Consider the following 25,700-nt stretch of genomic DNA (forward strand, 5'->3'; position numbering starts at 1 on the left):
GTAGTGGAGTCAAAAGTATAAGATTTGCCTCTGAGATATAGTGGAGTAGAAGTAAAAGTACTGACATTTTTAAATACTACAATAAAGTAAAAAAAAGAAAAGAAAAAAGAAACTCAAAACTTTTTCCCCCTTCCTTCTGGAAAGAGAAGAAACCCTGACCTCGTGCGAACCGGAAGTCGACGCCAACAACCCCCCCCCCCCTCCTCCTCCTCCCCTCCCTCCCTGTGTTCCATCCATCCATCCATCGGGTAGGAGGAGTAAAGATGGCTGACAACGGCGCCGCGGATCCCGCTAACAACAACAACAACAACGACGACGACGACACCGAGGACACCGAGGACACCACCACCAGACCCCCCCACGCCGAGGAGTCAGAGGGTCCGGGGACCACCGCCACCACCATCATCAAGGTGACGGTGAAGACCCCCAAAGACAAGGAGGAGATCGCCATCTCGGAGGATGCGTCGGTCACTCAGGTGGGTCCGGTGTGTGTGTGTGTGTGTGTGTGTGTGTGGGGAAAGCCTGGGTTGGTTGGTTCCCATTTGCTGCCTCGGAGGCTCAGATCCGGTCTAGAGCCCGCCCCTGGCCCCTGCCGTATCCGGTTTGGGTTTGCAAAGCGTTGCCAGATCTTGCGAGAGAAATGAGCAAATGATTGATTGGTTGATGGAATACTTTATTTCGAAGTTTGCAGAGAAAAAGCACATGGAAGTACAGTTTACAATACCAGGTCAACTAAAGTGGATTGCCCAGGAAAGCTGCAGTGGCTTGTTTTAAATGGGATCCTCACATGCTCAATTCATGGAGAGTAAACCAGGCCTACGGCTATTTGAAAAATAGTGTGACAACGTGTGAGCTTTGTAGATCTGCTATTTTGAAACACATCTTTTGTGGGGAGATTTGGAATGTTTTTTTAAACATTTTTGACAACACAAATCTGGTACGGTGCTAAAATGTTTTTAGATGGGGGTTATTGTAGGGACAAATACATATTAATCTGGGGGTCCTTGCCATGAAAATGTTTGAGAACCACTTGTTCAAACAACATTAGGAAGTAAGCCCAAATAAGCGACAACACTTTGGAAATAAGTCCAAATAACCACAACCTACCAATATTTACGAGCAACTTTACATATACACAAGCCCCAAAGTCGCTTATAATAAGCGGACGTGGCAACACCGGTGGTTGAACGTGATGCTCGCACAATGGGAGTGTTTCCGTATCCGCCTGCCCTTAGACCGGATCTGCAACTTCTGCAAAAGCTGAAACGATCCCCCTGCCTAGTAGTGTAGGGGCTAGCCTTAGCATGTTAGCCACGGTGCTGCTAGCTAGGCTAAGTTAGCCGTGTATCTAACTAACTGCTCTGGCATGTTAGCCACGTTAGCCCACGGTGCTAGGCTAGTTAGCCGTGTTCTAGTAACTCTTGCTTGGGCCGGCTATCAGTTGAAATGGACGCCCCATAATAAACATGTGTTTAGTTGTATATGTTGACAGATAGTATGTATATATTATTATAAAGAATACGTTTAACAACGGCCGGTAGAGGAGGGGGATGCTATGGTAACCGGCTCCTATGCTAGCAGCTAGCATGGTTCACACACCTACAACTGTTAGCCAAACAAGTGTCAGCTGATGAGTTTGCTCTTCTTGCTGCCATTAAACAATAAGGTTTAGCTTTATAGCAATAGCTGGTCTGGGTTGTCCAATATTAAACCTGTCTGGTTGTCCAATATTAAACCCCAAGTACTTTTGTATTATGACTGGTTTCAGCTTGTAAAGAATTAGAGCCACAACATGCTAAGTTTTGCTCTCATAGTCTCTAGAACATTCTACCATGATCATAGCCCTGTGCTCTCTCACAGGTTGTTGTTTAAAACCAGAAGTGGTGGAAGAAGTACTCGGATATCTTACTTAAGTAAAAGTACCAATACCATTGGTACTTTTATTTTTAAAAAATACTCTGTTACAAGTTAAAAGGCCTGTGTTAAAAATGTTACTTGAGTAAAAGTACAAAAGTATTGCCTTCAAAATGTACCAAAATGTAAAAGTACTAAATTGTTTGAAAATAGCACATCTACAAGCTCACAACGTGTCTCACTTGTGAGCTTGTAGATGTGCTATTTTCAAATTGCCTAGGTATAAAATAGGGCTAAAGTGGTCAATGTTTGTTTTATAATGTAATCATTTATATCTGCAGAGTAACTAACTAGTAACTAACGTTTTCAAATAATTGTAGTGGAGTAAAAGTACAATATTTGCCTCTGAGATGTAGTGGAGTAGTTAGTTACCTAGTTACTTTACACCACTGAAAACCAGTGGTTCTCAAACTTTTACATTTCAAGGACCCCCTTAACTCTATTTGGTTCCATTTGTATACTGTAAGAGTTACAGACTTGTAAGGGTCAATTTATCCACTTTTTGTGAACCACTGGTCTAAACCAGGGGCCTTCAACGTTTTTTTCAGGCCAATTAGGGCCCCCTAGCTGAGAGAGAGATGAAGCAGGGACCCCCAGTTCTCCTTGGGATGCTAGGGTTCAAGTGGTTCGAATGTAAAAAAAATCATATCACACAAAGATTTGGCGGCCCCCCTGTATTAACTCTGAGGACCCCCTAGGGATCCCGGACCCCCTGTTGAAGAACCACTGGTATAAGCGGTCCTGTGTGTGTGAATCACTGTGGTTACTGAGTCACAGTTGTTTTTGGCTAACACTCTAGTGTGACTACGATACTAAGCATGGCTTTTCTTTATAATGTTTAACATGTAAGAGTTCTCAGTCCTATATATATTGTTGGCCTACTAGTGTTCAGTTCTGTTAATCCATTACTCATTGCTAGTATTTATCGAAAAAAAATTCTCCAAATAAGAACATGGCTTTCTAAAAGTCAAGAGCGGTGGTTCTCAAACTTTTTAATTTCAAAGACCCATATAACCAAAGGGACAGTGACTTACGGGTCCATTTGGTTCCATGTGTACACTCTCAGAGTTGCAGACCTGTAAGGGTCCATTTGGAACCCGGAGGGCCCACAGATCCCACTTTGAGAACCACTGGTCAAGTGTATTACATACTATTCTAACAATGTATAACCATTATGGCATATTTATATGTACCGTTTTCTAAGTTGTCTTGATATAATAATATCTCAAATTTATATAGCGCTTTTCTGAGTACCCAAAGAAGACGCTTTTTTTAATGTGGGGGGCATGAGAAAACAACAAAAAACAACAACTGTATTAGGGGGAAAAAACACTAAGAATAGGGAATAAAAACAATAGAAACAGTGCAAAGAAGAAAAGGAGTTAGTTGGGGAAAGCGATATTGAAGAGGTGGGTTTTGAGGGCGGTTTTAGGGGGCATCTCTGAGAGTTTTGGGGAGTGCATGATTCCACAGGGTTCGGGGCGGCAAAGGCAAAAGCTCTGTCGCCCCCAGGTTCGGTACTTGGTCTTGGGGACCTCCAGGGAGGTTTGCGTCACCAGACCTGATCGAGCGGGAGGGGACATGAGGTGGTTTGTGGGTGTATGTGGGTGTTTGAATCTTGTAAATGTATTTGAACATCTCGTGGCTGAAGTGGAGAGATTGTTCTAGCACAGTCGGAGTTAGAGATCAGATCTCATAGGCTTAGCCTAAATGCATATAGTTTCATCATGGCCTTGTTGGTTTGTAATTTGACAATGATACCGTTTACTGGGTCACTGTGGGCAGATTGTTCTACATACACACACACACACACACACACACACACACATGTTTCTTACATGTTTTGTAATCACGTTGTTGTTCAAATAATTGTAGAATAATCTATTCCATACGTGTTTTAGTTACACATGAAAGTGTTTGACTTGTGTAGGCCTGTCACGATTATTACATAATTGTCTAATCGCAATTATTTTTTGCATAATCGTCATAATCGTTTCCAGGTTGAAACATTTTCACACATTTTCAAATATGTAAAAAAAATGCAGAAATAGCAGATCTACAAGCAGATCTACAAGCTTACATGTATGTATAGAATTATTAAATATGTCAATAATTTCTTTGTATATTTCAGTTATTTGTCATATCTGCCCTGTGCAATTTTTGATTACGAAGCCTAAAAGGCTTCATAATAATGTTCCAGTGTTCAACGGCCAAACACACAATTAAATCATTAATCGCAATTATTTGAGACAGTTAATCGTACCATTTTCAATGTGTAATCGTGACACAGCCCTACTTGTGTGTTACTACTCGACCACTCTCTCATGCTATTAGTAAGTACTTTTACTATTTTACTAAGGAATGTGAATACTTTCTTCCACCACTGGTTGTATTCATTTTCAGAAGAGATGAAAATGAGATATCTGGCCTTGAAAGAATTGGTTGCAGATCTTTTCATTTCAAATGAAATTGAAAGGTGGTTCAGGGTGGCGTGGCGTGGGGGAGGGAGGGGCTGTTAGTCTTTTCACGAGTGAAGCTTTTGGCTGTTGGGCAATTGTGGCAATAGACCAGTGCTAATAGGATAAGTCTGAGGGAGTTTCTTAGAAATGAGATATTTAAAACCAGAGGGTTTCAACAGAACAAAACCAGATTACACAGCAAGGCTGCTGAGGACATTTGTCCTGCTTCTTTTCGTCTTTCTTCTCTCATCCTTCTCTCCAGTGGTGGGAAAAGTACCTACATTTTTTACTCAAGTAAAAGTATCGATACTGCAATGTAGAAACACTCTGTTACATGTAAAAGTCTGGTAATAAAAATGTACTTTCATTATGCAGAATGTCCCGTTTCACAAGTAATATGTATAAAATGTATTACAAATCTTTTGAAAATAGCAGATCTACAACCTCACTGTGAGCTTGTAGATCGGCTATTTTCAAATAGCCAAACTTTAAATAGGGCTGAAGTGGTTACTGTATGTTTTGTAATAATAATCCAAATCTACAAAGTAACTAGTAACTAAGGTTGTCAAATAATTGTAGTGGAGTAAAAGTACAATATTTGCCTCCGAGATGTAGTGGAGTAGAAGTAAAAGTATTGAAAATTGGAAAGTACATTACTTGAGTACATGTACTTAGTTACTTTACACCACTGCTTCTCTCTCCACACTCTCCCCCTCTTTCTCTCTCACACAGACACACACAAACAAACTCTCTCTCTCTCTCTCTCTCTCTCTCTCTCTCTCTCTCCCTCATCTAGCTATCTAGCTTTCTTGTTCCTTAGGCTCATACGCTCATTCCGTTTTGTTGTCTCTCTCTCTCTCTCTCTCTCTCTCTCAGTTTAAGGAGGAGATCTCGCAGCGGTTCAAAGCCAAGCAGGACCAGCTGGTTCTGATCTTCGCGGGGAAGATCTTAAAGGACGGCGACAGCCTCAACCAGCATGGCATCAAGGACGGCTTGACCGTTCACCTTGTCATAAAGACGGCACACAAGTAAGGCACACATCTTCCACACAACAGAGTGGTATTAAAGGTTCTTGTGGAGGTCGAGGTCAGCAGATCGAACTCCATGTCTGTTATTGACAGATATGAAGTGGGAGCTGTATATCACTGGACTGTGCAAATAGTGTTCCATTTGTAAATGTTAAATGGTGCATTTATATAGCCCTTTCGTCCAAAGCGCTTTACATAGATTGTGCATTACATTCACACACCGATGGCGGAGGAAACCATGCAAGGCACCAACCTGCTCATCTGGAGCAATTAGGGGTTCAGCGTCTTGCTCAAGGACACTTGGGCACTAAACTAGATAAGTACAAGATAATTGGGTATTTATCAAATTTTTCTCACGCTTACCTGAGAGCTCAGGCACACCTTCTGTAACGCCTGTGTTATACCTGGTTGTGGGCTGTGTCTCGCACCGAAAATAGCAGATCTACGGTACAAGTTCAACACCGTGTTGGGGCGCTTTTGTGAGCTTGTACGTCGGTTATATTCAGTACACGACACCGCCATATAGTATAGATCATCCTTAAATCATCTGCCTTGCTAAATCCCACACATTCTAAACCACCACCATGCTTGTCCACAGTAATTCCCGTTCACATGAAGAAACTCCCCCAAATAATGTCTCATTATGCATAATACAGCATGTGCAAATTATATATGTATGAATTCACCAGTGGGCATACATTTCTGTCCTGGGGTCCAGGACAAAATAAAAACTAGACTAAAATGTCAGGGAGGGACTAGTGGAGTCATTTAATGCTGTGGGTGTTGCGCACTGAAAATAGCCGATCTACAAGCTCACAACGCGTTGCAGCGCGACGCGTTGTGAGCTTGTAGATCGGCTATTTTCAGCAGGCAACCAAGTGTAAAATCAGCCATTACGACGCCATCAAGGCACCGCCAAAACACATTTTATTCGACTAAATCAACTGTAGATTTAGTCGACTGTAATCTTATGATATTTAGTCGACTAAAACTAGACAGTAAAACATTTCAGATGACTAAAATATGACAAAAACTAAATGGAATTTTATTCAAAAGACTGTGACTAAAACCAAATCAAAATGTGCTTTCAAAATCAACACCGCATTGTCCATTTGGTGGATGGTATTTCATTAACAGTTCTCCTGTTCTACCACAAGGTGGTGTGTGTACTGTGTGTGCATGGTCAGTGCCATGCTTACATTTGTGCATATTCATAAATATAATGTGTTATTATGATGTCACAAGAATTGTAAGCCCATATGGGCTGGCCTTCTAATGAAGCAAGACACTTAACTCTTTCAGTGCCAAGAGTATTTTCATAAAGTACTCCCAAACTGCCAGGAATTTGCGTTTTTTAAAATTTTAAATTTTTTAAATTTTTCATTCAAATAAATGATCTGATTGGGGTTTTAAACCCATAATACAGTTCTACCAGTAGAGAGCAACAAATCGACACATTGATGATCTCGCTGGCTCACTCGCCCCCTCCCAAACAGGCTCACGTCATATCCGGTCAGAACCGGATGTTGACATTTTCGATAATCGTTGATCGGGCTAAATTACGATGCGATACACGACTACGATGACTGATCGTCACCCAGACCAAAGAGAGTAGACGTGGACCTCTCCGTTCGCTTTTTATACCGTGTGAAAAAAACGTGACTTTCCCTATTCTGGCCGAAAATCACCGGAGAAAAACAACGTGACCCGGAAATGAATTTTTTTTTTACATCCGGCTCCGGGTGAGTGTGATGTAGTCAGGAAGCGAAAGTGATCATGAAAAATATACAGAATAGCGCGACCACAGTCAAAAGTAAAAACTCGGGATTTCTCGTGCTGGCACTGAGGGTACTCGGGAAAAACTCGGGATATGTCGGGGCGTGGCACTGAGAGAGTTAACATGAATCTAAATCCATCCAAATATAAGTATAAAATGACATTATATAAATAAGTATATAGTGATGGTTAAACATTAGCGGTCATTCCTCCAGGGCATCAGATGGCGCTAGCTCCTCGTCCTCCAGCTCCTCCGCCCAGCCAGGCAGTGCCTCCAGTCCCAGCCCGGCCGCCAACCCCTCCACCACGTCAACCTCCACCGGTGGCCCCGCCCCGCCAAACACACAGACACCCAACCTACTATGTGAGTTCCACACTACACTACACACACACACACACACACTACACTACACTACACTACACTACACTACACTACACTACACTACACTACACTACACTACACTACACTACACTACACTACACTACACTACACTACACCACCCACACACACAGACACCCAACCTACTGAGTGAGTTCCACACTACACTACACCACACCACACACTACACTACACTACACTACACTACACTACACTACACTACACTACACTACACTACACTACACTACACTACACTACACTACACTACACTACACTACACTACACTACACCACCCACCCACACACACAGACACCCAACCTACTGAGTGAGTTCCACACTACACTACACTACACCACCCACCCACACACACAGACACCCAACCTACTGAGTGAGTTCCACACTACACTACACTACACCACACACACACTACACTACACTACACTACACTACACTACACTACACTACACTACACTACACTACACTACACTACACTACCCACAGACACCCAACCTACTGAGTGAGTTCCACACTACACTACACCACACCACACCACACCACAGACACCCAACCTACTGAGTGAGTTCCACACTACACTACACCACACCACACCACACCACAGACACCCAACCTACGGAGTGAGTTCCACTCTACACACACACACACACACACACACACACACACACACACACACACACACACACACACACACACACACACACACACACACACACACACACACACACACAGACACCCAACCTACTGAGTGAGTTCCACACTACACTACACTACACTACACTACACTACACTACACTACACTACACTACACTACACTACACTACACTACACTACACTACACTACACTACACTACACTACACTACACTACACCACACCACCCACACACACAGACACCCAACCTACTGAGTGAGTTCCACACTACACTACACACACACACACACACACACACACACACACACACACACACACACACACACACACACACACCCAACCTACTGAGTGAGTTCTACACTACACCAGCAAAATTAGTTAGTAAATCATTAAAAAAAAAGCAGTATCGGCTGTTTGAAAATAGCCGAGCTCACAACGTGTCGCATCGCGACGTGTTGTGAGCTTGTAGGGGGGGGGGGGGGTCCGCATCATTTCTGGATCCTTGACACGAAAACGTTTGAGAACCACTGGTTCAGAATGATAATAATACCCAAGATTCATCATTTAAACGTTCAGTCATGAGGATTTTGTTCTTTGCTTTATTCCCAAAAATGCCAGCCGGGTTCGGGGACCTCTCCAACCTGGCCGGGCTGGGCATGGGCTCGGCCAACTTCATGGAGCTGCAGCAGCAGATGCAGCGGCAGCTGATGTCCAACCCGGAGATGCTGTCGCAGATCATGGAGAACCCGCTGGTGCAGAACATGATGTCCAACCCGGACCTGATGAGGCAGATGATCGTGGCCAACCCCCAGATGCAGACGCTGATGGAGCGCAACCCCGAGATCTCGCACATGCTCAACAACCCCGAGCTCATGAGACAGGTGTGGGGGGGGGAAAGGAGTGTGTGGATGTGCGTGTACTAGGGATGTTAACAGTTAATCTATAATCGATTCTTTGCTGTTTAAGAATTTAATCGATTCAATTTATCGGTTTTCAATTCATTTCTTTTACATTTTTTTGGGGGGGTGCTAGTGAAAGTGACAGGTATTTAGCAGACACTCTTAACACATTGACTGCCAGAGTTTATTCATAATGTACTCACCCCTGTGCCAGCAATTTGCGTGTTTTTTAATTTTTTAATTTTCAAATTTTTCATTCAAATAAATTCTCTGATTGTGGTGTCAAGCACGTACGACAGTTCCACCAGTAGAGAGCAGCAAATCCACACATTGATCACCTCGCTCGCCCCCTCCCAAACAGGCCCACGTCATATCCTGTCATTCACCGGATGTTATGTTTTCGACAGTCCCTGATCCGCTGATCGGCCTGAAAACGATGTGATACACTACGACGATGACTGTTAGTCACCCGGACCAAAGAAAATAGAAGTTGAGCTGTCCGTTCGTTTTTTATACCGTGTGAAAAACGTGTTTTTCCCTATTCTGGCCGAAAATGACCGGAGAAAAACAATGTGACCCGGAAATGACATTTTTTTTTTTACATCCGGCTCCGGGTGAGTGTGACGTAAGTGGAAAACGAAAGTGCTGATGAGAAATAAACAGAGCTGTGCGATCACAGATTAAACAATGAAAATTGCTGGCATTCAAGCGATGGATTTGAAAGAACGCATCGATGCGATCTTGGCAATCAATGTGTTAATCCAGAGCGATTTACAGTAAGCAAGGAAAACACGAGGTAACACATCAAATGCATAGAAATAGTAATCTACTAATAAACGAACACATAAGTAAACCAAGACCCTATCATCAGTCCAACCGTAGAATATCCCCAAAACAAGTCTTAACAAAACGATAATCTGTACGTTGAAACTATACACACTATAGGATGCCATGTCAACAATGACCTGGCATCTGTCTACATAACATGCTATCTAAATTACATTCCAGCCTTTGCATAAGCCTGCAATGTCGTCAAGGCTAGGGCAAGTGCTACAGCAAGTGCTGAGGGCTGAGGTGGAGTCTGAAGAGGCGAGTCTTTAGATTACAGCGGAAGATTGGGAAGTGAGTCTATAGTTCTGACTGCAATGGGGACTTCATTCCATAGTTTGGGAGCCAGGAGGGAGAAGAGTCTGGGACGTGTGGAGCGTTTGTCCCGGATGTTTTAGTGAAGGTTCTGACAGCTTCCCCTGTGTTAGCTGATCTGAGTGAGCGGGAGGGGTTCTAGGGTTGGATCAGGCTTTGAAGATACGGGGGTGCCATACCTTTGGTTGCTTTGTAGGCCAACGTCAGTGTTTTGTACTGTGCGAGGGGGTCAGTAACTGGGAGTCAATGGAGTAAGCGGAGAAGGCGGGAGACATGTTAACATTTTGTCTGGTTGAAGACCAAGCGTGCTGCGGCATTCTGGATTTGGAGAGGCTTAAGTGCTCATACCGAGAGGCCAGTAAGGAGAGGGTTACAAGAGTAAAGTTTTGATATGACTGATATCAAATTTAAAAATGGCATTCATAAAACCACCGCCCTAAACAAGTCCTCACAAGTATATTAATACAAGTGTGTGTGTGTGTGTCAGAGTTTATACTAACACAATCTGGCCCCGGTCCACATGTCAGGGGATATTTTATTTTGCCAGACAAACGGGGAAAATCACAGTGGTATTCTAGCTTCTAGCAGCATTGTTGTCATTGCACCACGGCCACTCATAAGGGACACACTGGCTGGAAAACAAGGTCACCCAAAACTTTCCAGCTTTGCCAACTAGTGTTAGTCCTTCACATTCTAAAAATAAAGCCCTGTCCGTTAACTTGACTCGCATGCAGCGTTTTTTTTGCATTTGTCAATGCGCTTTGGTCATAATGTCAGCATAAAGACCAGCCTGCTTCGTCACACAACCCTCTCGCTCGACATAAATTGTATTTTCAACTGGGATTTTTCTTTTTTGATCTGCTGAAAATGAATCCCGGTTGAAATTAAGCCTAATTGTCAAAACGTCAACTTGTTAACCTTATTAGACAGCAGTATATTTTTGCTGTCAACGTCTCGCTTTGAACTTGGTAGGAGTTGTGGAAATTGCATTTATTGTCTTAACATTTTGTTTGTACCTGTGAATTTTCTTTGTTAGTGTAATTAGTTGTGTAATTTGATAGATGTGGCACGTTTTATTCACCGGTTAACAGAGTGTGTGTGTGTGTGTGCGTGTGCGTGCTGGGGACGGGGGTCCAGGACATAGATATAGAAACCTAGATACCTCATTGGCCTCTGCAGTTCATTGTAACGACTGGTCTCTCAATACAAGGCTCTTCCGGGGGGCTGTTTGACTACTGACCAATCACATCACGTTAACTACTGGCCAATCACAGCGCGTCTAACTGACTAGTTGCTGCGCGGCTGCCTCTTAAGAAAAGACCCACCCCACCTGCCTCTGATTGGCCTACCGAACGCCCCCTTCTGTGACGCACACGGAAGTTTCCAGCTGCCCCCCGGAAACATAGAGGAAGCGGAAGTGCGTCCGAGATGCCGACGCTTCAGAGCCAGAGGAGGCGTCTACCTTTATATGTCTATGGTCCAGGACACTAATGCAGTTTAGCGGTAGACATGAGCACTTCCTTTCCCTTCCTCTCTCAGAGCTTTTACTCGGGTGCCTTTTAAGCACCTTGTAAGGTGTGGTGAATGAGTCTGACCTCTTTCCCTTTGCGCGTGTCTCTAGATTGAAGATACTCTGGCTGTCACTTTTTTACGAAGGCGTTCGTACCACTTGGGAAACACAGCGTTTCATCAGGACGTCTGACTGACTAAACTGGTGTAACAGCAGAGTGTCGTAAGCAGGGCTCGGTCGCTGTCATCCAGCCGTGACTGTGTTCAGATCCTGCGCCAGATTAGCGCAGACAGCGCTCATCTGACTGTCGCCAAGTTTTCATTATAGCTAAGGGGCATCTTGACTGCCTTTTCTCCTCTTTAACTCATTAACACATTGAGTGCCAGTCGCGTATATCTACGCGAACCTATTTAAAGCCGCCACGTGCCAGTCGCGTAGATCTACGCCAACTGGTCTTTTATTTTTTTTATTTTTTTTAGTTCACATTGCATTGTAGGCCTCGTTCGGTACGACACATTTCATTGTAGCACCACCGGAAACGGAATTATCCGGGATCCGTTTTTTCCGATCCCATCCACTTCCATTCTAAAGCTTTTCTCGGTTGTAGTTTTTCTCGTCGCTGATCGCTGTTTAACATAAACCGTTGTAACTACAAGATGGCGGATCGGATTTTCATGCGGTCTTCACTGGTCGACTCAGACCGATCGCTTGTGTGTTTACAAAGAGTTGAATGCGCGATTTTAGCGGATTTAACTTTGTCCGTGGCGACGTGAAGAAAACAAAAAAAACAACAATAAAACGCTGGCACTGGTGAGTACATTATGAGATTAAACTCTGGCGTGGAATGCGTTAACTGCCAGAAGAAAACATCGTCTACAGCCGAGCGTTTTCACTAATCTTTGAAAAATCTTAGAATATTATTTTTCACAACGATCCATCCACCGATCGCTTTAAAAGACGTATCCGAGTCTCGTAGAATCGAGGGGGAAAAGCATGCCATCGCGATCCTCCGTTCCATAGTTATTGGTTATTGGTTATTGGTTTTTGCCAAAAAGGAACTGAAAGCAGAGAAAAGGGTATTTTTCCAACTCCATTAGAATGGAAGTGAATGTGGCTGTTTTTCTTTTGTTGCAATCACGTGATTTGCTGCTTCACTGAGAGTCAAATGGATCTATAGCGTATAAACACTGAAAACACCAAAACACATTGGTGGTGTGGGCTTTGGAAACAAACACGTCAAACACGTCATTGGCAGAGAATGATTTAAGCCGCATTCATACCCAAAAGTAGCAGATCTACAAGCCTCACAGCTATGTTTGCACCGTGACATAGTTGTGAGCTTTTTACATCTGCTATTTTCTGTGGCACAACCATTTATATCACAAGGTCTTTAATGCCCACTCCTCCTTGCTCCTCTGCCTCCCCTCCCCTCCCCTCCCTCCCTCCCTCCCTCCCTCCCTCCCCAGACCATGGAGCTAGCCAGGAACCCCGCCATGATGCAGGAGATGATGCGCAACCAGGACCGGGCTCTCAGCAACCTGGAGAGCATCCCGGGAGGCTACAACGCCCTGCGCCGGATGTACACAGACATCCAGGAGCCCATGTTCAGTGCCGCCAGAGAACAGGTATAGCTGCGCCAGCTGTTAACTCTGTGTGTGTTAACTGTGTGTGTGTGTGTGTGTGTGAGTGAAAATTGCAAGATACTTGTGAAGCAGTCTGAATTTTATGCAAATATCCAACTCTGTTTTCCCTAAAGAAGGTTTGATGATGGATACGACTATAGTTAAAGGAGAATTCCGGACTAGCCTTTCTCTTACCTTTTATCTGATGTTATTATATCCTAGGAAGAGCGGTACAGCAGAACATTTTCATAACTCCATCATCCATCATAAGTCCACCGCAGCTAAAAACCTGAGGGGACGGTCCATGCGCTAGATCGCGTATTTTTATCGCGATTTTTATCTTCACTATCTATCACACAGACACTGTGGACAGTTTTCTGTCATTAGGAAAGTCAGATATGAATTTAAAAAAATATATATAAAAATACACGATCTATCGCATGGACCGTCCGCTGGGGTTTTTAGCTGAGGTGGACTCGGGATGGAGTTTTCTGCTGTACCGCTCGTCCTAGGATTATAATAATATCATATAAAAGGTAAGAAAAACGTGGTCCGGAATTCTCCTTTAGCCCATTAACACATTGAATGCCAATCGCGTAGATCTACGCGAACCTATTTAAAGCCGCAGCGTGCCAGTCGCGTAGATCTACGCCAACCGCCGATTCGCGTTGAAATTTCCCCAGGTGCACTTTCGGAATTTTTTGATCCATTTCCGGTTCCGGTTTGAAGACCGGAAACAGAATTATTCGGGTTCCGGTTTTTTCGATCGTATCCGCTTCCTGTCTGGGATCCTGTCTAAAACTCGATTTTCTCGGTTGTTGTTAATTCTCCTCGCTGATCACTGTTTAGCGTTCACACGCTGTGTCTTCAAGATGGCGGCTCGGATTTGGAAAAGGTTTTCGCTGGCGGTTTCACACAGATCCCCTGTGTGTTTAGAACCAAATGAACGCGCACTTTTAACTTATTTAGCGAGGTCTGTGGCGACATGAAAAAAACAACAATAAAACGCTGGCACTGGTGAGTACATTATGATATTAACCTCTGGCATGGAATGTGTTAAGACCTGAGGCGATTCTTAAAAAAAACCTAAACATTTTTTTTTCAAGATTTTTCAAAAATAGCAGATCTACAAGCTCATAGCGCGGCACTCAGTGCCGCGCTATGAGCTTGTAGATCTGCTATTTTTGAATAGCCAAAGAAATCTAAAGTGACACAGATGCGTTCCAGGTCTTAACACATTCCATGCCAGAAGTTAATCTCATAATGTACTCACCAGTGCCAACGTGTTATTGTTGTTTTTTTGTTTTTTTCACGTCGCCATAGATCTTGTTAAAATCCTTAAGATTGAGCTGTGCACTGTCTGTTTACATCCGCGAGATCTCACTGAATCTACCAGTGAAAACCACATGTCAAACGGAGCTCCATGGTTGTAGTTAGAGCGGATTACGTTAAACAGTGATATGCGAGGAGAAAAAACTACAGGAAGAGAATTGAGTTTCAGTTTCGTCAGTAGAACGAGGGCCGACGTGATCGGCAAAACCGGATCCCAAATAATTCTGTTTCCGGTCTTCAAACCGGAACCGGAAATGGATAAAAAAAACTCCGAAAGTGCACCTGGGGGGGATCTACGCGAACCGGCGGTTCGCGTAGATCTACGCGATTGGCACGCTGCGGCTTTAAATAGGTTCGCGTAGATCTACGCGATTGGCATTCAATGTGTTAATGGGTTAAAATGAATTCCAAGTAGCCTGCCAGGACAAAGCCGATCGGTAAACCTTGACATCCTTTGTTCCGACTTCCCCTTGTTTTTTCCGTACAGTTTGGTAACAATCCCTTCTCGGCCCTCGGGGGAAACACCGACCCCGGCGCCCAGCCGTCGAGGACGGAGAACCGCGAGCCCCTGCCGAACCCCTGGGGACCCCCCACCTCCACCAACCCCTCCGAGGGCGGAGGGGCCGGCACCGCAGGAGGCACCGCCGCCGGCGGCACCAACCCCAGCGTCTCCAACCCTCTGGGCATCAACGCGGCCAGCCTGGGCAACGGTACGACTAACGCGATGTCACAGATAAAAAAATTAATGCCCCCGTTTCATTCTTCCTTTTTTGAGTGTCATTGACTGACCTGCATCACACACAACTATAGGTGTAACGATACAGTAACTGCATCGATTTTAATTTTCAACGATCCACTATATCCATATGCAAACGGCAAAATATCGAAGCGTTCTGCAATGCAAATAATCTATTTTATCGATACTAAGTACTTGTGCGTTGTATTTAGCAATTTTAAGATGGGGGAAAAAGGAGAAAGATGGGTTTAATTACTTTTCCATTCCATATCGCTACACTTGGTCTATCGATAAATGTGTGTATTCTCTGTGTTCATGTCAAGGTGCGGGTTTGTCCATATGTGTTCAAATACAATGTCCATGTATTTGCCAGAGAATCACTGTTAACTTATTAATATCCATAATAATACATGTTTCCCTTAAAAAAACTCCACTATCCACACGTTTTGCACAGATTTTTCTTTCTTTTTTGTGCTAATTAGTTACTGTATCGATTTTAAATCATTGAATTGTGTCGTATCGCCATGAATGAACCAATATCCTCCATGTATTGTATCGTCAACCATGTATCGTGATGCGTATCGTTGTTAAAATGTGTCGTTACACCCCTACACACAACACAAGTCACACTAATGGCTTGTCCTTCGTTCCCCCCCCCCACAGGCATGTTCAACAGTCCAGGCATGCAGAGTCTAATGCAGCAGATCTCAGAGAACCCCCAGCTCATGCAGAACATGCTGTCCGCTCCCTACATGCGCAGTATGATGACGTCACTGTCCCAGAACCCAGAGCTGGCCTCCCAGGTCTCTCCGCACGCACGCACACACACACACACACACACACACACACACACACACACACACACACACACACACACACACACAGACACAGACACAGACACAGACACACGCACACGCACACGCACACGCACACATTACATTACATTACATTACATTACAGTCATTTAGCAGACGCTTTTATCCAAAGCGACTTACAATAAGTGCATTCAACATAGGTAGGGATACTTTGGCTATACTTTGGCAATTCTTTTAAAATTCTTGAACATTTGAGCAAATATTTGAATATATATATATTTTTAAAGGGAATATTTTTGATTAAAATCTTTGCTTCTGGGGGGTCCCTATTACAACACATTTTGAGATGGGGGGGGGGGGGGGTCCCCGGCCAAATAGATATAATTTTGGGGGTCCTTGACATGGAAAAGTTGGAGCACAACTGATATAGCAACATGCTGTTAGGATTTAGAAATTATTTTTAGATTTGTATGTAGTAAAGATTTGAGTTACAAATGTTTGCTTTGAAAATATATATTCAAGAATGTGCACACATTTTCAAGATCTTTAAAAAATTGCAGATCTACAAGCTCATAGCGCGGCATGTGTGGATCTGCTATTTTTGAATAGCGAAATTATAAAATAATGGTTGCTTTCCCGGTGTAATTGGGTTAAGAGGTACTGTAGTTTTCAGAATGGTCTCCCACACAACTCCTTGTTATTCTGTTCCTTGTTCTGCGTGGAGGACATATTGATGTTGTGGAGTGATGCTGCAGTTTTCCAATGAATTGTAATGAGGGGGATCTGGGTCTAAGGCTGCTGTGCATTGGGTCAATAAAGCCCCAGACACTGAGCACACGGACACTCTCATACACACAGAGCAGCGGGGATTGTCTCTTACGCTTCACGTACAACTGCGGCATGATCTTCAAGCAAACAACGTGTCGCATCGCGATGCGTTGTTAGCTTGAAGATCGGTTCTTTCCGACAAGTGACACTTGTCGGATAATTGAGGTGAAGGGTATGGTCACATTACATTACAGTCATTTAGCAGACGCTTTTATCCAAAGCGACTTACAATAAGTGTATTCAACATAGGTAGGCAAGAAAACTACTTATCACCAAGAAGTCTTAAGTGCATTCTCTTCTAAAACAAGCAACTAGCGCTAAGGTAAAAGTGCAATATATCAGCTACCTACTTTCTTAAACAGATGAGACGAATAGGAAAATCAAATGAGCAAGATGGGGGCGGCCATAGCTGAGTGGTTAGTGAGCCCGCCTAGGGAACCAGAGGCCCTGGTTGCCCCAGGTTCGATTCCAGGCTATCCCAGCATATGCGCCGATGATATGAAATTTGTCCCTGAGCAAGACTCTTAACCCCAATTGCTCACAGGTTCTCATTGGAAACAAGACCGCAAGGACTTTCATGAACGGACCTGTTAAAAGGAATTATCCTTATCCTTAACACATTGAATGCCAGTCGCGTAGATCTACGCGAACCTATTTAAAGCCGCAGCGTGCCAGTCGCGTAGATCTACGCGAACCGCCGATTCCCATTGAAATTGCCCCAGGTGCACTTTCCGAATTTTTTTGATCCATTTCCGTTTCCGGTTTCCGGTCGGAAACAGAATTATTCGGGTTCCGTTTTTTTCGATCGTATCCGCTTCCTGTCTGGGATCCTGTTTAAAACTCTATTTTCTCGGTTGTTGTTTTTCTCCTCGCTGATCACTGTTTAGCGTTGATCGGCTGTATCTTCAAGATGGCGGCTCGCATTTGGAAACTGTTTTCGCTGGCCGTTTCTCACGGATCCGCTGTGTGTTTAGAACCAAATGAACGCGCACTTTTAACTTATTTAGCGAGGTCTGTGGCGACATGAAAAAAACAAAAAAACAACAATAAAACGCTGGCACTGGTGAGTACATTATGAGATTAAACTCTGGCATGGAATGTGTTAAGAGCTAAAACAAATAAGTGTATCGAATTAACAAGGTCCAATAAAACAAGAGCTCGTACAAATAATTGACAACAAGTAGGCAAGGCTAAGAGGAAGGGTCAGGGTAGTGTGGCCTGAAGAGGTGGGTTTTCAGCCTGCGGTGAAAGATGGGCAGTGACTCTGCTGTCCTGACATCAGTGGGGAGTTCATTCCACCACTGTGTGGGGCCAGAACAGAGAAAAGCTGTGACCGTGTAGATCGGCCAGACGGACCACTGAGTGACGGGGAAACCAGTCACATAATATTCGGATGAAACAGTCATTCTTTTTTTTTTCCAACAATATGTTTATTTATTTTTTCTTTCTTAGCGAGCGACATATCAACGTAACTTCCTTTAGGGCTTTAGGATGGTACTATCGGTACTTACTATCAAGCCAAATTCAACTTCCACCCTCACGAGTCCGGAGGAACCGAGCAGGTTGGACTGAACAGCCAAATTCCAATACTCACATTTCTGCCTACTTGCCTCCTCCAGATGTTGTCCAGTCATGTTTTGTATTGGAGCACCGTATTTCTCACACGGTTCAACTGAAACTTGTACGTGACCTGGCCCTGCCTCTCTCTTCCCCTGTCTCTCAATTCTCTAATTTGTCCATCTGTGTCTCTCCGTCTTTCTCTTGTCTCGCCCAGGTATTGATGAATAACCCCTTGTTCGCTGGAAACCCACAGCTGCAGGAGCAGTTCAGATCCCAGCTGCCTGTTTTCCTGCAACAGGTATGAAAACACTCTGTACATCCAACACAAGGCCATGAAAAGTCTCAGTATCAGTTGGTGGTCAGAGGTCAAGAGGGTCAGTTATTGATTGTCGTACATAAACGGCTAGTATAAGGATGAATCTGCAAACATTGATTTGATTTGAGCATGCACGGACACACACACACTAGGGCATTCACAACTAATGATTTTTACTAGTCGACTCATTTGACCAATTAGTAGTTGACTAGTCGACTAGTCGAAATTTACATTAAAAAAAATATGTTTAATGTCATCCTACTACTATATTACTATTATTATTATCCTCTTGCCCTTATTTTTATGGCGTTTTAAGGGAAGCGCTTCTGGCACAGCAGCACAGCACCACAGCAGCGTCTCCAAGGATCCCCATTGCCCAATAATAGGCTTTTATTGGGCATACTTTTGACCCCCTTTTGATAAAAAATTAAGTCAGGAGGATAATAATAATAGTAAGATGGGCCATTACTATGGCATTAAAAAAAATTACAAAAAAAAAAAAAATCAACTATTCGACTAGTACCAACCAAGTCGACTAGTGGTTATACTAGTCGACTAGTCGACTAGTTGGTGAAAGCCCTAACACACACACACTCGTGCAGATGGATTGTACATACAGACAGAAAACAGACACTCATACATGCTCACTCATAGACTATGCACATGCATGCACTCAGACACCACACTTACAAGCTTATGCACATATGCAGCATGGCATATTTTGCCATGTTTTAGTGAGCAGACGCACACTACATGTACATAAATGTGATGTACGGTAATCATTGTATAATCATATAAAGAACGTTATTACTGTTGATGGGCTTACTTTATGAACATGGTAAGAATGTTATTACTTTTTATGTTTATTTGAACTATTATTAATGTAATAATTATTTGGGAGACCCCCCAGGGGTCCTTGGGGCGGTACCAGGGGGTCCCCAGCAAAATGTGTTAATATAGCATCACAATAATTTTAACCACTTTAGCCTTTTATACTTTGGCTATTTTTGAAAAATCGTGAACATTTTAGCAAATCTTTGAATATAATATATCCAAATATAGAATCCAAATAGAACCAAATATTTTGACATGGGGGTCCAAATACGTATAATTCTGGGGGTCCTTGACATGAAGAAGTTTGAGAACCACTGGCCTAAGGGACAGGGGTTGCAAATGATTCATGAAAAATACATTTAAAGGAGGTTGATTGCATCTGAATTCTTGTCTCAGGCCAAGCGTTGAGCCCCCAAATCTATAGATGTTATTACTTGACTGACGCATTGATCATGATGCAGATCTCTCTCTGTTTGTTTTACAGATGCAGAACCCAGAGGCGTTGTCGGTAATGACCAACCCCCGAGCCATGCAGGCTCTCATGCAGATCCAGCAAGGCCTGCAGACCCTGCAGACAGAGGCACCAGGACTTATGCCCAGGTACACACACACACACACACACACACACACACACACACACACACACACACACACACACACACACACACACACACACACACACACACACACACACACACACACACACACACACACACACACACACACACACCGTCGTGGGACGGGGCATAAATTAGGCTTGATGGGCTGCAGCTCCGCGAGCAAGAGCAGGCTCTGGTGCTGTGATCATAGACCGCTCCCTCCGTTCTTATGACAGCCACTGGAGGTGGGGTTTGGGGGACAACTGCTTTGAATTGCTATTATTGTTTACACACAACAGAAACCAAGGATTATATATTTCAAGAGCGAGAGATCACAGTAAAAATCCTAAGCATTCTTCCTCCACACTGGGAGAAAAACGGCATCTGAAAGTTTGATGGGATGCATTTTTACACGTCCGTGCATCTTATGCATCTTATGAGCGGCGGGGTCCATTTGGTGCCGGCCTGCGCGCGCATACTGGTTGTTATGAATGTGAATAATTAGACAAATATTTTGAAATTAAAATAAAAAAAATCCAGTACTGGAAAAGGTTTGGAATTGATCAAAGGTCCTGGAATTTATCAAGGGTCCTGGAAAAATATTTGGCTATGCATTGTTTTTGGCTATTGATTTTTTTTAATACAAAACATTTTCATAAACATGTATAACATAAGTAGTTTTTCGCCGAACGGGCTGTGTAACACCCCATCCGCACTGCCAGCGATGCGACGTGATGCGACGTGACTCGAAGCGAGCGGGCGATGAAATCTCATTAAAATACATGTTTTTTAATGAGACCGTCCTGACCTACCGCGAGCGACAACGAACCGTGCAACGACGTCGTCCACCCCTCCTATTTTCGCTCGCAGGGTCACTATGCCCTAATTTTGCACGAAATGTTGAATGAAATTGTACTATTTTATATTCTATGCTTTATTTTTGCTACACTGCCTATCTTTGGGCATTGTACATAGGAGTAAGAGACACATTATTGCGCTGAATGATTGTTTTATAGGCCTGGAAATTGGGCTAAATATTCTGGAAAAGTTTTGGAAAAGTTTTGGAAATTCATTGCTAAAAATGTGTGGGGACCCTGTATATGTCTATGAAATTAATTCAAGGACCCCAACGGAAACAAGTCCGCAAGGACTTTTTTGGTCGGACCTTTTAGACAAAAGTATTATAAATGTAACTGTGTTGTTTTACATTCTTTTGCATAATAAAAAATTCAATTTCAAAGGCACCGCCAAAATACATTTTAGTCGACTAAATCAACTGTAGATTTAGTCGACTAAAATCTTATGATATTTAGTCGACTAAAACTAGACAAAAACTAAAACGTTTCAGATGACTAAAATATGACTAAAACTAAATGGAATTTTATTCAAAAGACTATGACTAAAACTAAATCAAAATTTGCTGTCAAAATCAACACTGTTATAGGCACCTACTTCCTGTTTTATAAGGTCTTTTTAAAAGGTTTCAGAACCAGTGATGAACGTAGATGTTCTACTGACTCTCTCTCTCTCCGTCTGGTTTCTCCATCAGTCTGGTGCCAGGTGGAGTACCCGGCGGAATTCCCGGTATGCCCGGCGGAATTCCCGGTATGCCCGGCGGAATTCCCGGCATGCCCGGCGGAATTCCCGGCATGCCCGGCGGAATCCCCGGCATGCCCGGCGGAATTCCCGGCATGCCCGGCGGGATCCCTGGCATGCCCGCTGGAATGCCCGGCGGGATCCCCGGCATGCCCGCCACCCCCGGCATGCCCACGGGTGGGGGCGTGGCCCCGGAGAACCCCGCACCCTCGCCCAGCGCGCCGGCGGGGACGAATGCCGCCCAGCAGCAACTCATGCAGCAGATGCTCCAGATGTTCGCAGGGGGAGGAGGAGGAGGAGTAGGAGGCGCAACGGTACACACACACACACACACACACACACACACACACACACACACACACACACACACACACACACACACACACACACACACATATTTATTGGGTTAGGTTGGTTTAAACCCGCTTAAATATTTTCTTCTTTTATTTAATACCCAACCGATCCAGTAATACCAACGTTGACCACTTGGGCTCACAATTTTCTTCTAATAAAATGCAATAAAACTTTGTTCTGACAGTCTTTACATGGTTTCATCTTACCTCTTTTGACTGCATAAGATTTTAGTCGACACAAATGTGTTTTGGCGGACCGTGATGGCGTCGTAATGGCTGATTTTACACTTGGTTGCATGCTGAAAATAGCAGATCTACAAGAGCTTGTAGATCTGCTATTTTCAGAGCGCATCACCCGAGCGCAACCCAACATAAAATGACTTGTATTTTAGTTCTACTGGATCTTATCTCCACTCGTCCCTCACTAACATTTTAGTCTAGTTTTGTTGACGAAATTGTCAATATATTTAATCTTAGTTTTAGTCATCATGCAGTTAGCTTAGTTATCATTTAAGTTTTATTTCGTTTTCGTCAGAGAAAAAAGGTAGTGGACAGACATTTTTCATCATCGTTTTAGTCGACTAAATAAACACTGATTTAGTGCCGTCGGTACGTAAAGGTAAAAGCGTCAGCATCAGTTGTAGACCACTTTTAGCAAGTCTCATAAGTTCAGCTGGTACACATAAAATCAAACCGGTTTAAGCTCGTACAGCATGCCGGACCAGTTCAACCAGAAAAGGAAGTGATTGTGACTCGAGTTTGGTCAATTTCTGGTAATTTCTTTATTGGTCAATAAAACAAAAAATGTACTTATTTCTGAGTGCAACCCTCCTCGTTTTTTGATTCATTGGTAAACTTAACCCATTCAATCCGGGAACGCATCTGTGTCATCTTTCAATTTCTCCTAGCTATTCAAAAACAGCAGATATAAAAGCTCATAGCACGGCACAGCGTGCCGCGCTATGAGCTTGTAGATCTGCTATTTTTGAGAAATCGTGAACATTTGTGCAAATCTTTGAAGATTTGTGAACATGCAAACATTTGTAACTCAAATCTTTGCTTCTGGGGGTCCCTGGAACAAAAAAATTTAAGGTGGGGGGGGTCCGCAGCCAAATGCATATCGAAAAATGTTTTCTAAATCCTAACAGTATGATGCTATATCAGTGGTGCTCCAATTTTTCCATGTCAAGGACCCCCAAAATTATATGTATTTGACCACAGACCCCCATCTCAAAATATGTTTGTTCCAGGGACGCCTCCAGAAGCACAGATCAGAGTTAAAATGTTCGCTTTAAAAAAATATATATATTCAAAGATTTGCACACATTTTCCAAAAACTAGCAGATCTACAAGCTCATAGCGCTGCACTCTATGAGCTTGTATATCTGCTATTTTTGAATAGCCAAAGAAATCTAAAATGACACTGATGCATTATTGATAACATTTGTAGCCATCAACCATCAAAATGGCCTAAAATGTAAATACTGATTGTTCTCAGCCACAGGCTAGAATTCGACCCCCCCCCCCCCCCCACAGGCCTATGTGACCTTTTCCACTGTGGGGTAACATTGTAATCCCCCCCCCCCCCCCCCACCTCTCCCTCTCTTTTAGACCCAGACCCCGGAGGTCCGGTTCCAGTCCCAGCTGGACCAGCTGAACGCCATGGGGTTCATCAATCGCGAGGCCAACCTGCAAGCCCTCATCGCCACCGGAGGAGACATCAACGCCGCTATCGAGAGACTGCTTGGCTCACAGCCCTCATAAGAGACATAAACACACACACACACACACACACACACACACACACACACCACCGCACACATACTCGTTCATCACCAAACCACGCAGCATCTCGCATTGAACCGAGAAATGAAAAAAAAAAATCGATTGATCCCAAACTGACAGAAGAATCTTGGGCAGGATGTGTATGACGACCCCCCCCCAATTCTACTGCCTTTCCTCTTTAGCCCATTAAGACCGGGAACGCATCTGTGTGTCATTTTTAGATTTCTTTGGGCTATTCAAAAATAGCAGATCTACAAGCTCATAGCGCGGCACCGAGTGCCACGCTACGAGCGCCACGCTACGAGCTTGTAGATCTGCTATTTTGTGCAAATCTTTCAATATGTGTATATATATATATATAGGCCTATATGTTTGAAAGCGAACACTTTTTACTCCGATTTGTGCTTCTGGGGGGGGGGGGGGGGTCCCTGGAACAACATATTTTGAGATGGGGGTCCGCGGTCAAATACATTGGATTTAGAAAACATTTTTAGATATGTATTTTGTCGCGGACCCCCCATCTCAAAATGTTTTGTTCCAGGGAACCCCCCCCCCCCCCCAGAAGATTTGAGTGTTGATGTGTTTAAAAATATACATAAAAAAAATATATATATATATACATATTCAAAGATTTGCACACATTTTCGTGAATCTTCAAAAATAGCAGATCTACAAGCTCATGAGCTTGAATATCTGCCATTTTTGAATAGCCCAAAGAACTGAAAAAATGACAGCGTGCGTTCCTGGTCTTAGTGGGTTAGATTGCACCCCGTTCCCCCCCCCCCCCCCGCTACGCCGCCAGCCCTTTATATTTTCTCATCTGGAGTCGGCATCATCTAACAGAGATCTCTGCCAACAGGGCAACAATGTTGCAGAGTTGGACTGAACCACTCCCTCAGCTCGTTGCGGGGAGGAGGAGGGGGGGGGGGGTGTTTCCCGAGGAAAAAAAAAAACGGCGAGCGGAAAGAAAGGGGAAAAAAAGTTCCCCCCCCAACAACCGTCAACTTCATTCACCGTTTTAAACGTCTCCTCCTCCTCCTCCTCTTCCTCCGAACGCGTGAGTCGCTTTCCGGTCGGCCGGGGGACGGGAAACGGCCCCCGCCGAAACCGCCCGACCCACGAATAGAGATGGTTAGAGAGTTATTAGAGATGGGACACCGTCACGTTTTTGTCACCTTCGGACGATTGGATATTTTTTTGGGGTCGTTCCTTGTGAATAAAGACTGCTCCCTGGTTCACAGAGGGGTAGGTTTTACGAAGAAAGGAACAAGAAGAAGAAGAAGAAGACACCCTCACCCACCCCCGCCCTCACCCCCACCCCCTGGAGACCACACTGCAGATCCTGCCCGACAACAACCCTCACTATTTATTGCAAAGTGCTTGAGGAGCGTCCTCTCTGCCCCACACTTCCCTAAAGTTGCGATTTGTCATTCCAGATAAGGGAGTCCACTCAGCCGCGAGAGCTCTCTTCCTTTCTTTCTTTCTTCCTCCCTCTCTCCCTCTCTCTTATTCTTTCCCTCCCTCTCTCCCTCTCTCTTATTCTTTCCCT

The 25,700-nt window shown here is 43.9% G+C and overlaps 1 protein-coding gene across 3 annotated transcripts; it reads left to right on the top strand.

Moving 5' to 3' along the window:
* Positions 1 to 240: 240 nt before the first annotated feature.
* LOC308095074 (ubiquilin-4-like) lies at positions 241 to 24,300 on the top strand. Of its 3 annotated transcripts, none has more exons than XM_080441999.1 (12): positions 241 to 476; positions 5,250 to 5,401; positions 7,393 to 7,541; positions 8,842 to 9,104; positions 13,242 to 13,400; positions 15,217 to 15,439; positions 16,129 to 16,268; positions 18,883 to 18,966; positions 20,303 to 20,418; positions 21,967 to 22,126; positions 22,178 to 22,327; positions 23,978 to 24,300. In XM_080441999.1, the coding sequence occupies exons 1-12, from the start codon at positions 264 to 266 to the stop codon at positions 24,128 to 24,130; spliced, it is 1,962 nt and encodes a 653-aa protein (XP_080298125.1). In that variant the 5' UTR covers positions 241 to 263; the 3' UTR covers positions 24,131 to 24,300. The 3 variants fall into 3 exon arrangements, with proteins under 3 accessions (XP_080298125.1, XP_080298126.1, XP_080298124.1); XM_080442000.1 differs by having other exon boundaries at positions 21,967 to 22,087; positions 22,142 to 22,327; XM_080441998.1 differs by having other exon boundaries at positions 21,967 to 22,327.
* Positions 24,301 to 25,700: the final 1,400 nt, after the last annotated feature.

This window comes from Gymnoscopelus braueri (assembly GCF_963280865.1).
Source record: "Gymnoscopelus braueri genome assembly, chromosome: 11".
Classification (NCBI taxonomy): Eukaryota; Metazoa; Chordata; class Actinopteri; order Myctophiformes; family Myctophidae; genus Gymnoscopelus; species Gymnoscopelus braueri.

Bases quoted from the DNA above. Each gene is read 5' to 3' on its own strand.
- LOC308095074 (XM_080441998.1), top strand. From the start codon at position 264: ATGGCTGACAACGGCGCCGCGGATCCCGCTAACAACAACAACAACAAC. The intron at 5,402-7,392 runs GTAAGGCACACA...TCATTCCTCCAG, and splicing joins GTCATAAAGACGGCACACAA to GGCATCAGATGGCGCTAGCT. The intron at 7,542-8,841 runs GTGAGTTCCACA...CAAAAATGCCAG, and splicing joins ACAGACACCCAACCTACTAT to CCGGGTTCGGGGACCTCTCC.